The sequence below is a fragment of the Cydia splendana genome, chromosome 15 (genome assembly GCF_910591565.1).
Source record: "Cydia splendana chromosome 15, ilCydSple1.2, whole genome shotgun sequence".
Taxonomy (NCBI): domain Eukaryota; kingdom Metazoa; phylum Arthropoda; class Insecta; order Lepidoptera; family Tortricidae; genus Cydia; species Cydia splendana.
This window is the reverse complement of record NC_085974.1, coordinates 7,276,299-7,290,043: the sequence shown is the minus strand read 5'-3', so window position 1 is coordinate 7,290,043 and position 13,745 is coordinate 7,276,299. Positions and strand designations below refer to the sequence as shown.

At 36.1% G+C, this 13,745-nt stretch overlaps 1 protein-coding gene across 3 annotated transcripts in view; it reads right to left on the bottom strand.

Moving 5' to 3' along the window:
- Positions 1-13,745, bottom strand: part of LOC134797519 (serine-rich adhesin for platelets) — a 401,987-nt gene that overhangs the window by 46,850 nt on the left and 341,392 nt on the right. For all 3 annotated transcript variants that reach the window (XM_063769765.1, XM_063769766.1, XM_063769768.1), the window contains exons 3-4: positions 3,657-3,773; positions 2,607-2,737 (exon numbers count right to left, since the gene is read on the bottom strand). In XM_063769765.1, the coding sequence (XP_063625835.1) occupies positions 2,607-2,737; positions 3,657-3,773 (248 nt within the window). The remainder of the gene's footprint in view (positions 1-2,606; positions 2,738-3,656; positions 3,774-13,745) is intronic.

Here is a 13,745-nt window from a genome sequence, read left to right as displayed (position 1 = left end):
ACTGAACATCTAGCGACCTTCACCAAGGAGGAGTTTTGGTCGAAGGGTGTCAAGTTCCGGCGGTTCCGCGGCCGGCTCCCTGACACTGCGGGGTTGCGAACTGCATCGCAGCCATAATTGTGTTTTTAGTTTTAAGATATATTTAATAATATGTATGCTAGTTTTAAGGTATTTATCTATGGGCCAATAGTTGCCTGAAAATAAATGTTTTCATTCATTCATTCATTATTGGTGCCCTTAGAGCATTTAGTAACTGGAGACGCCTTGGCTGTCATTTTCTGTACAAAACAGTCTGCCGATTTTTGCGGGGAGGGGCACGTCAAATGTAGGTATGGCTATTTGTACATGATTTGTACGTAGCGTACAATAGCCATGTCAGATAAACGTCAGTCCATACAAAAGTTTGCACAATTATGCAAGGTTTTCGGCAGAGGGGTAAGTTCTTAAAGACACCGGTTATTAAATGGTCTAAGTTGGTGCAACGTGTACAAATACAATACAAACTATTTCAAATATCAGTTCCAAGTCCTTCCCACGCCTACCTAATTCTTGGTCCATGAAATCGCCTATCAAGACCTTTACATCCCAAATTCAAATAAACCCAATACCTACGTGAACTATATGGATTCACATCACAATGATCTATTAAAGGGCTTACGATGCTGAGACTGTCTGTCATTAAGGGATTCCTCCACCGCAGGATTGTTATGTGATACAATGGCCTTTCAGAATGGAGGGTCAGCTTAAATCATTAATAACGTGCCCTCTCTCTTCATTAGGCTGCCCTAATGTGCCTGAATCATTAAGGATTACGGGGATTATGTACTATCATAGTTGTGTTTTTTAGTATTGTGTTAAAAAATCTGGGGATAAATAGTATACAAAACTTCTAATCCAATATTTTTTATAACACACAAAACCATGCCTATAGATGGTAGTTGCTTTCGTAATTACGAACGTCAAATCTTGGGAGTGGGTAACCGAGTTAACCCCAGTTAAGCTCTTCCAGAATTAGGTTAATTTTTAAGTATGGGTGACAGAATCTTCAAGATTTCGACCTTTCTAAAATATTCTTCTTTAGAATGTAGAACTAGAAATAAAAAGCTATTTATTGTGTCCTTAATTGGAGCAATTTTATGTTTCATGGTAGGCAGTCACATATCAGCTATTTTATATCCAGTCAACTGATTTCTGTGCCACTTCTCACCTTGTCACAGGGACAATTAATATGAAATTCATGCAATACAAGATATACTTTTAACAAAACTATTTCGGATTTGACATTATAACAACAACATGGCTAAAAAAATATTGCAGAGCAGCCTATACAAAAAATCAAAGCATATTATATATATACATAAGACAACATTCAAAGTACTTACACGGAATAAGTACATGTTATTGCCACTTCACTTTCCCAAGACTTTCATAAAACTGGCTAATCAACGTCGGCTCAAGAGATAAGGTAAGTAGGAAATACACTTCGAAAGCATTTTCGCAAAGTAGCATAAAAGTTTATGTGATAAATCTTTTACCTTGCCAGTTTATGTGTAACGTTTGAGGAAAACGGTGCTCAGTTTGTAGAGTGTCCGGCACTATCATACGGATGGTGCACGATAAGGTGATTTACTTCTATTTGTTGTTTGTGTATTGATAAAAATAACACATTTAAAAATAAAATCCGGTCAGAATCAATAATCACGGTCAAACGATGGAAATACCTACAAATGCTAGGATAGTCAGCATCAAGGTAACAACCATTCTCTGATAGCCTTACAAAAATATACAAGTCCCTGTATGAAAAACAATATAGACTGTGACAGATACTTTAGGACGCGAACTGTAGAGATATATCTCTATTTGGAAAATAATTCCCGGATGGCAGATACTTTTGGACCGTTGTTTCATTCCCTAATATTACACGGTGGCTAAAAAATAACTGCATTCCCGTTGCCAAAACGTCCCTGGCAGCGGGAATACAGTTATTTTTTAGCCACCCTGTGGAATCTACAGTGTAGATACTGTCTGTACAAGGTGCAAGGGTAGGTACATAACAAATACGTTTATTTTTTAATCCAATATTAGTTTAATTGGTGTTTAAGCCTGACGTTGACCTTTTGAAGGTTTTCTTTCAATCGGGGGTTGGGAAAATACATTTATAATTAGTTTTCTCGGAGAATATTCTTCTAAAAATAATATATAAGGCCCTTGGATATTATTTTTAGAAGCTGAAATTATACTTTTAGAAATACGTTATGTTGAAATGCGGCTGATTATTTCAATACAAAATTTTTGTGAAGGTGGAAACTTTCAGGTTTGACTTGTATAATTAATTACCCATTTAAAGTCAATTAAAATTGTTTGATTGCGGTATTTCTGGAATTGGCATAATAATTAAAGTTTGGGGCGGTGGTTCTGTCCTTAATACGTTTGATTTATAAATGAAGTAACACTAGTTTCGTTTTAACCCATGATAGGCTGAATTTTTTTAAACCTCAGAATTGGAAGTTGAAAAAAGAACGAAAGAACTTATAGGCGGGCTTCCCTTATGTCTATGGTCTTCTCCACATTGAAGTAATATAAAAAGTTACACAATGTCAACTTACCGATTGGCTCTTGAACAGGGGCTCTCGATGTGGTACTGGGATAGGCATCCAAGAAATCTGTCCTTCTTGGATTTTTCCAGTTCCAGCAGATCCAGTTGCTTGTTGTTGATGCAGTACTGCTCCCGGAATTCCTATAAAATTATCGATTACTCATTTCTTTCCCTTCAAAATGCTTCAAAATTTTTGTAGGCTAAGGTACCAAGTAAATAGAATTCGGCGTCGCGCAAACCTCGAAAGATGAAGAGGAAGGGAGATTAGAAAGAGCAGATCTGACATAGAGAATTTATATGTTGGTCTTACCAACGTTTTTCACCGAGTCACAGTTAAGTTAGATGAGTCACCCAATCGGGGGGCAATACGAAAGGTCCTACAACGACGTTATGGACGCGTGCATTTGCTGACCCGTCAGAAACATATTATACTTTTTTTTTTGTATTTTAACAATATTTTATACCTAGTCTCTCGGTAAAACCTTGGCAGGGTGCTCATTCCACAGCCGGAGCTTTCACGAAAACAAACTTCTTTGAAACCGCATAGTGTGCTACCAATTCGAGGTTGGTTCAAGTTCACAGAAACATTCTTTGAAACCGCATAGTGCGCCACCAATTCGAGGTTGGTTCAAGTTCACAGAAACAAACTTCTTTGAAACCGCATAGTGCGCCACCAATTCGATGTTGGTTCAAGTTCACATAAACAAACTTCTTTGAAACCGCATAGTGCGCCACCAATTTGAGGTTGGATCAAGTTCAAAGGTTTAAGGTGTGAAGGATGAAAATACCGTCATCGGTGAGTGGTGCATTACAAACTTAGATCATTTAGTAACTGGAGAATACACGCTGTCATCGCTGTCATTTTCTTTACGAAACGATTTTTGCGGGGGAGGGTACGTCAAATGTATTGCTAATTTTTACATGATTTGTACCTAACGTACAAATAGCCATGTCAGTCCATACAAAAGTTTGCACAATTGTGCAAGTTTTTCGGCAGAGGGGTAAGCTCTTAATGGCCACTCCAGTTATTAAATGCTCTAAGGTTACAAACAATATTTACCTGCTTAGAGTACATGGTGGTCTTGCTGGCTGGCCGGTCGTCGTTGGCCTTATGCCGCTTTCTGCCCGCGTTCTCATCCTCCGACTCGTAGCCTTTGGCCGAATGTGCTATGTCCGCCTGTCAAACAAAATACATATTTTACTGCAAGGACGCTTGAGCAATTGTAAAGGTGAGATATAAGGTAAGAAATTTTAATTACTCCTGAATGCGTGAAAAGTTGAACGCCTAAAACTGGCGATTTTATATTGTTAACTCAATAACAAGAAGACTTTTAAATGTAAATATACAAAAGCTTTTATTCAAATCACGACGCCGTGGAATTAAAGCCATTCTCAAACCACAGTGAAGAGGAATACTAACTACTATTTACTTTAATTTTACATAATTAATTCCAGAGCCGAAATCTTTATTAATGTTGTTGTAGTAAGATAACAACCTACTGAATATTCTACGAAACAAACTCATGTAAGTATATTCATTCTGTTTTTTTTTTACTTGTATATTTCACTAGCAAGATCACTTAAGATGTGTATTTAGAATCCGTCTGCTTAGACGCATCATAACTTAGCACCGATTTGATCAGAAGTGCCATTATAAACGTCAAATTTTTATAAATATTTGACATGAATGGCTACACATTGTTTGCAAACGCCATGCAGAATTATTTTGGTTCGACTCAATTAAACATTGACGGTGGTCCATATAGGACCTAAAGAACCTGGCCGAGGACCGCGAAAACTGGTGCATACTCTATCGACAAGAGCCATGCTCTTAAATTATGATCATGATGATGGTGGACTGGTGGTCCATATCCTAAATTAAATATTTTTTATTTACTTTATAATACAGTGTCTTAAAAGAAATCCATTTATAAAATCGTATATTCTAGAAGACCCCCGCTTTAATAAGCTATTTTGTGAAAAATATAGAAAGCACATCAACAATATTCTTCATTGCCATCTTCCCCTTTTTCAAAATTACCCTCTCTACAAACATTAATTCAATGATAAAATGTTTTATGTAAATACTTGCCGACGCTATCAGGAAAAGTCATTTTAAGTTGAAGAGCATTTAAGCCCTGCGATTTCTATGTAGTATCATCACAATGGCACTTTTAGAAATGGAATGGCCTTCATAATTGAAGATTTCCAATTTGATATCAGGTCACATCGATTTTTGTTAATGTTCAGAAGGAAGATTAGCCATTATATACAGGTTGGCCAGAAAATAAATGCATTCCCGTTGCCAGGGAGGTTTTGGGGTTATACTGAGCAACTTTTACTATGGGACTGTTTCATACATTTTGGCTGGTCAATTTTCTATGGGAGGGTTAATGTTTTTATCGCGATTTCGGGGTTGGTCCCATAGTAAAAGTTGCTCAGTATAATCCAAAAACCTCCCTGGCAACGGGAATGCAGTTATTTTTTGGCCACCGTGTATACTTCTGTCTTTCGAAACTATTTTTTATCAAGCAGAGACGTCTGCAAGCGACTCTAATTTTTTTTAATGAAACATCACATGATTATATTTTTTGTTTAGCAAAGGAATACATTATAATATCCTTTCAAATATTCTAATTTATTTCTTTCATGTTTTTCTATTCTACTTTATTCACAATTAGTATCGTCAAAGAAACTTTGTATTATATTATTATATTTCGCATTATCTTGTGTTACATTTTATTAAACCTGATCCATCACGTTTTAGTTTTATTCCTTTTGTAAGTCACTAGAGAATCTTTAGTGAATCTTATCAAACGTCTGAATAGCTTTTACTAGCACTAACAAGTTTCTGCTAGGGAGTATCACAGTCAAATGGTTGCCAGTAATGCCACTCAACCTGGGAGTATGGGCGTGAGGAAAGTCACCTTTGACCCCTTACGGCTTGGCCACGACATTGCGCGACTGGCTTCGGCTAAGGCGAAAACCATAGGTGAGAACGAAAGGTTCGATCGCTCTGTCTCGCTCCAACCTATGGTTGTCGCCTTAACCGAAGCCAGTCGCGCACTGTCGTGGTCAGGCTGTTAGCATGACTTCTTGACTGTATACTTAAATTAGCGCTTGACATATGGAGTCGCGCATGGCGACGCAAGTCATGCTAGCAGAAGGTGTATTCTGATTGTACTCTTATTATTAATTTGATCTGGATTTGTTTTTTATGGTCTGGTATGCGAACGAATTAATACAAATAAATAAAAAATCCGATGGTGGTGCCACGGCGCGGCGTAGCACAGGTTATAAGTATTGGTTGATCGTAACGGGCGTTATAAACATATAAAATTCAATTGACTGATCTCATAAACTAAATAGATCTCGTAGATAACTTAGAAAGACGTCGTTTTGTTTTATTAAGTAATAAGCATCGTAGGTATTTATCTAAAATACTGACTTTCAACTAGACGACTGTTATAAAGTATAAGACTTTTACGTATCTCGGAAGTTCAAGATCAAAAGAATACCTAACAGATTAAGGTGCATGCATCTAAATCGAGGTCCCTTACTGCACCACCCCTACAATGGCATCAAATGAATCAAGTCACTGGATTCACTCGAAAAGTTCCTTCCAATAGGACTCAATCTGAAATGGAAATGACCGAACTCTCCGGCTTGCAATTATTGCTCTAGTTGCGAACATTTGTTCTTACCTACTTCGAGAGGCAATAAACTGGGAGGGATTTTATTGTGTTCCAAATTCGCTCAGTTTCATTATTATGACGGTAATGTGAATGTCAGGTTTATGAGCGTAGTTGGAAAGCGTTTAAATAGATTTAGAGCAGTTCTTTGGAGCAAAACAGGTATATGTGTAGCAAGTAGGAACTAGATATTATCACAGAATAAATAATAGTACATACTACCGTACAGAAAGGAAACCGAAGTTTGACAATGATACAGGGACGAATCATTATGTCTCTTGATACAAGTGTCATGTACACTTAATAAAAAGAGGCACCAGCCCAGTTATAATTACGTTTGTTTGTGCGAACTCAATAAATATTCATATTTAAATATTTTTTATTTATATCATGTTGTCCCTTTCTAATGTATGTATCCTTTTCGGCTATTTAGGGTGGTCAAAATTCAAGTCATTATCTTATCTGTGGTCGTGCACGCAATGGGACGTCAAGGTGTGACAACCCTTATAATTGCTCGGAGCAATGCTGAGCCGAACGGAGCCGGAACGGAGCGGAGGTGATTATTTATACATCAGAAATTAATAACACAGATTGAATTACTTTAGATTACAGTAGATTACAATCAAAATGCAACGCCAACGAAGCAGCTGAAATATTAATTACACAGATTACTCAGCTTATATTTCACTTGAAATTTGTTTCGTTATGGAGTTCGTGCCGAAAATACTAATAAAAGAGCTAAATTACCATGTTTTCACCTTGACTGTATTCCTATCGCCTAGCTGTTAACTTAAAGTTGTACCAAGTTGTCGTGATTTTCCAATGTCGCATAGTTATCACACGCATAGGTAAAATTTAAGTACTTCTGTATAAAATAGAGTTCTATGGAGACCGAATCAGCCGCGTTTAACACACATTGTTGGCGCTCCCATACAAATTAATGAGTATGAGAAAATGAACATTCGCGTTCTTTACTAGTAGGTAATTAGTGTAATTACTAATGTAAGCTGCAATTAATATTTTATATTTAGTAACAGTTGTAAACAACTGTTGTAGTAGAAATAGTTCACGTGTTTTCGACTCGAGCTCGAACTTTCTTATTTATTTTTTAAGCGATAGGAATACATTTATTTGCCTTGGAATTAAGTTGAGACAATGCGAAAGCTAAAGCCGACCACTGACTAACAGGCCGCCGGACGATATCGGCCTGTCAGTTAGAACAAAAAATTGTCACGTTTTCACTTAGAGGCGGTTTCTTATTTCTGAAAATAATTTTTAAAATGTTTGTTAAATTCGCCATCATGACGTGTTATGGATTAATTCATCATCATGGCAACTTACGGAAGGAATCTGAACTAAATTGGAACTGTAAGGCTAAGATGGTCGGCTCTTTATCATTTGTCACCATGGCTGTCACGTTCTAACAAATATGTTAGTGTGTACCTAAGTGACGCATGGCATGACAGGTGATAAAAATGCGACCATGATACCGTTTCTGAACTGGTTATCACTAAAAGGCAGCTGGTACGTATAGTACGTATGATTCACATATTATAACTTCCAAGAATTTACGCTACGTAAATATTTGTGCAATTGATATGCAATAAAGTCTCCTTTCCTCCTCATTACCTAGCGTATAGAGGTTAGCCACGTTTAAGTTTTACATAAGATAACACCAGATGCACGTTATTAAATTTTAGCTCTTATGCTATGGTAATAAAGTTTACTTCCCTATAAAAAGCAGGTAAAATACATCGTGCAATTTTCCTTGTTGCTCAAGAGGGTCAAATTAGTGGACTGCCTCGTTAATCTTTTGTAATTTGTAATAAAATAAAATTTACGGGCTCGAAAATTACGTAGTGGATAATAGATTCTTTACCGGTATTTTATTCCGTATTCTTAACGGAAAAAAAAAATGTTATATAAGTAATTGTTCAAAATTTTATACCTACTCATTTCACACCTCTTTTTCACCATATTGTGTTAGTTAACCGTTTGTTAAAATGTAGCTTTGACATAAAAATACTCTTCAAAGTTCAAGCGCACCAACAAACGAACGTAATAACTTATTTAAGAAATTATAATTATGTTATCATACCTTTAAAGATTGCGCGCGGAGAGCGTAAGGAGCAGACGCATTGCTAATTTACATTTAAAAATAAAAATATTAAGCCAATCAAATTTAAGTTTAGTGCATTTAACATAACGTTAGTAATTGCTTGCGAGTGAAGCGGTTTTTAAGACGTTTACCGAATAACACAGTACGGGCGTACGCAACCCGTCGGCCGAGTGATACCAACAGTTTAAGCGATAGTTAATCACCGACACTTGCAATGGCAGTGAATCTACAGCCGGCCTCGCCTTCGACTGGCAGTGAAGGATCGAAATTGCAACTGGTTTTACCGAAAGACTTGGAAGGAGATCCAATCAAACTACGCAAAAGAAAAAATAGAGATGAAGATGACTCTATACGAAGTGACTTCGATAATCTGCGTCAGGAAATTCGCTCACTTATAAAAAGTTCTACAAATTCTCAAAATTCCAATATGGAAAAAATATCCAGTGACTTATCAAATATAAAAGAGCAAATCAACGACATCCGGCTAAAAACTAATACAATTATTCAGGAGCAAGAAAAAATGAGAGCGGAAGTAGCTGACCTAAAGAACAACACCAATGATACTGCATTAAGAGTGACGGCATTAGAAAACGAGGTACAGATTCTAAAAACCTCAGCATCTTCAACACTGGCTACGATGCCCACTACATCGCCCATGCTTTCGTGCGAGGACATGATGTCTGAACTTAATGAGCGCTGTATAAGAGACAAAAATATCATCATAGTTGGTGTCCCGGAACTCGAGACAAGTGACAAAGATCAAAGAATTGACAATGATAAAGGTGAAGTGATGAAACTAATAAAGATGGCTGATCCAAACTGCGCAGACCCTATAAAAATTATACGCTTAGGGAAATATATGCCTGATAAGAACCGACCTATTAAGGCAGTGTTTTATAGTGCAACTACCGTAAAATCCATTATGCGTAACGTATCAAAACTCACCAGCGATGAAGTTAGAATCTATTCAGACAAGACACCATACCAGCAAAAATATATGAAGAACTTAAAACAAGAGCTAGAATCTCGAAAACAGAATGGAGAAACCAACCTCTGCATTAAGTACATAAAAGGTGTACCAAAGATCGTCACAACGGAGTCAAAAAACTAGCCACGCCACAACTATGTCACCAAAACACCCGGGCAAATACCACTTACCAAATTGTTGAAAATTACGATGACCTTGTAACTCACACGAAGTCCCTGACAATTTTGTATGTCAATATTCGGAGCCTAGTGAAGCCAGGGAAGTTAGACGAATTAAGGTGCATCATAGAAGCCATACAAAAAGTCCACGTAATTGCATTATCGGAAACTTGGATCAAATCGGAACATGAGGCAAATATGCTGAGAATCCCAAACTATACCCATTATTACAACTACCGGACACAGACTAGGGGTGGAGGTGTTTCAATATACGTACACGATGATTTAAAACACAATATTATAGAAGAAAAATGCGATGATGAAAACCACTACCTCTGGATTCATATAGAAAAATTCTGTATCGACATAGGAGTTATTTACAAACCCGGACGCACAAACACAGAACATTTCTTAGAAACATTTAATAAACAACTACAAGAAAGAAAACGAGCACTCATATTTGGAGACTTTAATTACAATCTTCTAGACGACGCTTTAACTACAAAAGAGTACAAAACAGTGATACGGGAAGCTGGATATAATATTCTGAACAAGATTGCTAAAAAATATTGCACACGTGAAACCATCGATACTAAGTCAATTCTTGATCATGTGATTACAAATATAAAAGGTCACCCCTTTCACATGGCAATTCTACAATCCGATATATCCGACCACAAACAAATATATTTTGAGGTCCAGAAACTTAAGAAAAACCCTCTACAACGAGTCACATATGAAGCTGTAAATTATGAAAATTTGTACAAATCTATAGAATCGATAAAAACTTGCAACATAGATAATGACTACAATAACCTGGAATCATTTTTAATAAACAACATAAACAAACACAAACAAAGGAAAACAAAAATACTTAATCCCCCTAACAAAGACTGGATTAGTAAACAAGTAATTGATGCAATAAATAGAAGAAATGCACTGTGGAAAAAAACGATATTGAAGCCAGAGGACACTTCTGCAAAGCAAGAACTAATTGAGCAAAGGAAAATAACTACACAATTAATACGGAAAACCAAGAATACACATTACCATAATGCTTTCAAAGTATGTAAAGGAAAACCACAAAAAATGTGGACATTAATTAATGACTTAACTGGAAATAAAACAAAACCAAATTCATTACCAACGACTCTCAAAATTGGAACAGACTTAATATCAGGCGAACAAGCTATTTGTGATTGTTTTAATAACTACTTTGCTACCGTAGGAACAACGTTAGCAAGTAGATTGCCCATAGCCCAAAACATCAGACAGTCTGAGACTCAACGAAAAAGACAAACGAAAGAAATATCAGCATTTAGACCCGCAACTACAAGAGAAGTTATGAAAATAATCGAGCAACTTAACACGAATACCAGTGCAGGAATGGACGGTATAAGTACTAAAGTGATAAAATGCGTCAAACATTTAGTTTGTAATGATATAACAAACTGCATCAACAAGTGTCTAGAGGTAGGAATGTTCCCAGACTCCCTAAAAGTAGCAAAAGTAAGTCCTATTTTTAAAGCAGGTGAAACTTCAGATCCCGGAAATTACCGCCCAATATCTGTCCTCTCTATTATGTCTAAAATCTTTGAGAAGATTCTCCGTCAACGTCTTTCAGAACACTTAAATAGTATAAACTTTCTATATAATAAACAGTATGGTTTCCGATCTAAATCTAATACTTTATCAGCTACAATTGATTTGTTAACAAAAATTAATGTTGGTATTGACGAAAAAAACATAGCTCTCGGTATCTTCATTGACTTAAAGAAAGCGTTCGATACTGTAAGTCATACCCTACTAATATCGAAATTAAGTAGTATAGGTGTTGTAGGAAATGCCCTAAACATATTCAAATCCTACCTAACCAACCGAGTACAAGTGACAAAAATTGGAGAAAATAAAAGCAGTCCTAAATTAATAACATGCGGCATTCCTCAGGGATCCATTTTAGGGCCATTGCTTTTTCTTGTTTATATAAACAGCGTTCATGAAATCAACTTAAAAGCCGATATAACCCTTTATGCAGATGACACATGCTTATTTTACTTTGGCCGTGACATTACTACCATAATAACTGAAGCACAGACTGACCTTGACATATTTCAGGAATGGTTGGTGTCAAATTTACTAACAATAAATGAAACAAAAACCAGGTTTATGATATTTGCTGCAAAGAATAAAACCATTCCAAGCCACCTCCCTTTAACGGTAAATAATGTGACACTGCTAACCACCCACCAGGAAAAATACCTCGGTCTAGTTCTTGATAATCGCTTGTCCTGGAAACCCCACATAGATAAAATACGATCTAAAGTTACGTCACTCACTGGTGCATTGCGAAGCATTTCCCACTGTCTCCCACGCAAGGTTTGTTATACCATATATAATTCGCTGGTGAAGCCTCATTTAGATTATCTAATAGAAGTATGGGGCTCGGCCTGTAAGTCTAATTTACGTCCGCTTCAGATATCCCAAAACAAATTGATTAAAATGTTATTTAAATATCATCACAGGACTCCAACAGAAAAAATATATAAAGAAACAAAAATATTAAACATACCACAGACATACGTATATAATACATGTATTTTGGTAAGGAAAATAATAAATAAGGAAGTACATTGTCATATTACGTTTACAAAACGAGCGCAGGTACAAAAAAGGATTACACGCCAGGCAAATAATTTATTACTTCGGCCGCCAAGAACTAACTACGGCAAAAAAAGTATTGTTTATGAGGGGGCACAGCTGTATAACAAACTACCAAAAGACATTAAAGACGCAAAATCCATGAAAATGTTCAAAAAGGCACTTAAACAATATATTTTTAACACTTACCTTGATTTTTAATTTATAGCTCTGTATAAACCTATAAATTAATATAAATATAAACTTAATACCTATACACATATAAAACAATGATAAATAATGTACAAAATATTATGTTTGTATAAACTATAATGTTAATGTAATTAACCAACCGATCGTAACCGACGGTTAATCACTAGTTACTAGTCTTGTTTAACCAACCCTGTTATAATGCTACTTAGTAGAAGCGCATGCATGTCTCGTTGCTTATATCTACCCGCTTTGTTTTTAACAAGTAATACAATAGTATTAGATAGTTGTATACTTAGTTGTTTAGAATTGGCTTTGTAAAATTTTTGTATAATTATTAATTAGTAATTACCCTCTCCTTAGTTTTATGTTAGTGTAAACATGTATTTCTCAGGAAGTGATTATTCTTGTAATCTTTTGAGAAATAAACATCTTAAACCTTAAACCTTAAACGAGCATTTATTGTGTACCTATTTATTTATTTATATATTTCGGGGCTCTCGGAAACGGCTCTAATGATTTCGATGAAATTTACCATATGGGCGTTATCGAGGGCGAAAAATCGATCTAGATAAAACGCGCATCTTTGAGTTTTTGTATGTTTTCCAAGCAAAGTTCGGTCTCCCAGATATTATCTCAGCGCTAACCTTTATCGTTTGTCATCGTCGCCGTCACTTTCTATCAAATGCGAGAGCGACTCAGCAATATACGATAAAGCGCAACTACCACATCGAAACAGAAATTTCCTATTCTATCGCATAATTTTAAGATTTGTTCGCTTGATCGCTGCGCGCGTCGGCTCGCGAATAAAATGGAGATCTTATCTGTTTCATCAACGGAGTGGAAACGTACTGATAGCTTTTTAAAATTCTAATGCGTTTCAAGTGCAAATGTTCGGGGTGACTTTGAATTTGAAAGGCAATCGGATCTGGTAGACGTCAAATGGCAAAACAGCTGAATTTCAATTGCATACTGCCAATTTTTTTTTGTTGCAGTAGTGTGTATGCTCTATACAGCAACATTGGTGCCCAATTACAAGGGTATCTCTTCTTGCCGTGGTTAAATTGGGAAGTAAGTAATAAACGCTGTATTACAAAAAAAATATCTTTAAGTACGTTAGAATAGTGAATAGGCGATCTGTCATAGGTGTATGATTTACATAATATTAAACACTAAAACTAGATTACTAGTACAGTCAAGCTTCATACTAGGGACGAATCATTCTCACATTAAAAAAATATTCAAACTCCTGAATTAACTGAATAATAAAGTAAAAAAAAACATTCATAGATTGCAGCTGTAAATTTGAACTATGCGCATGTAGGCGTATAAGTGCACCAGCGGC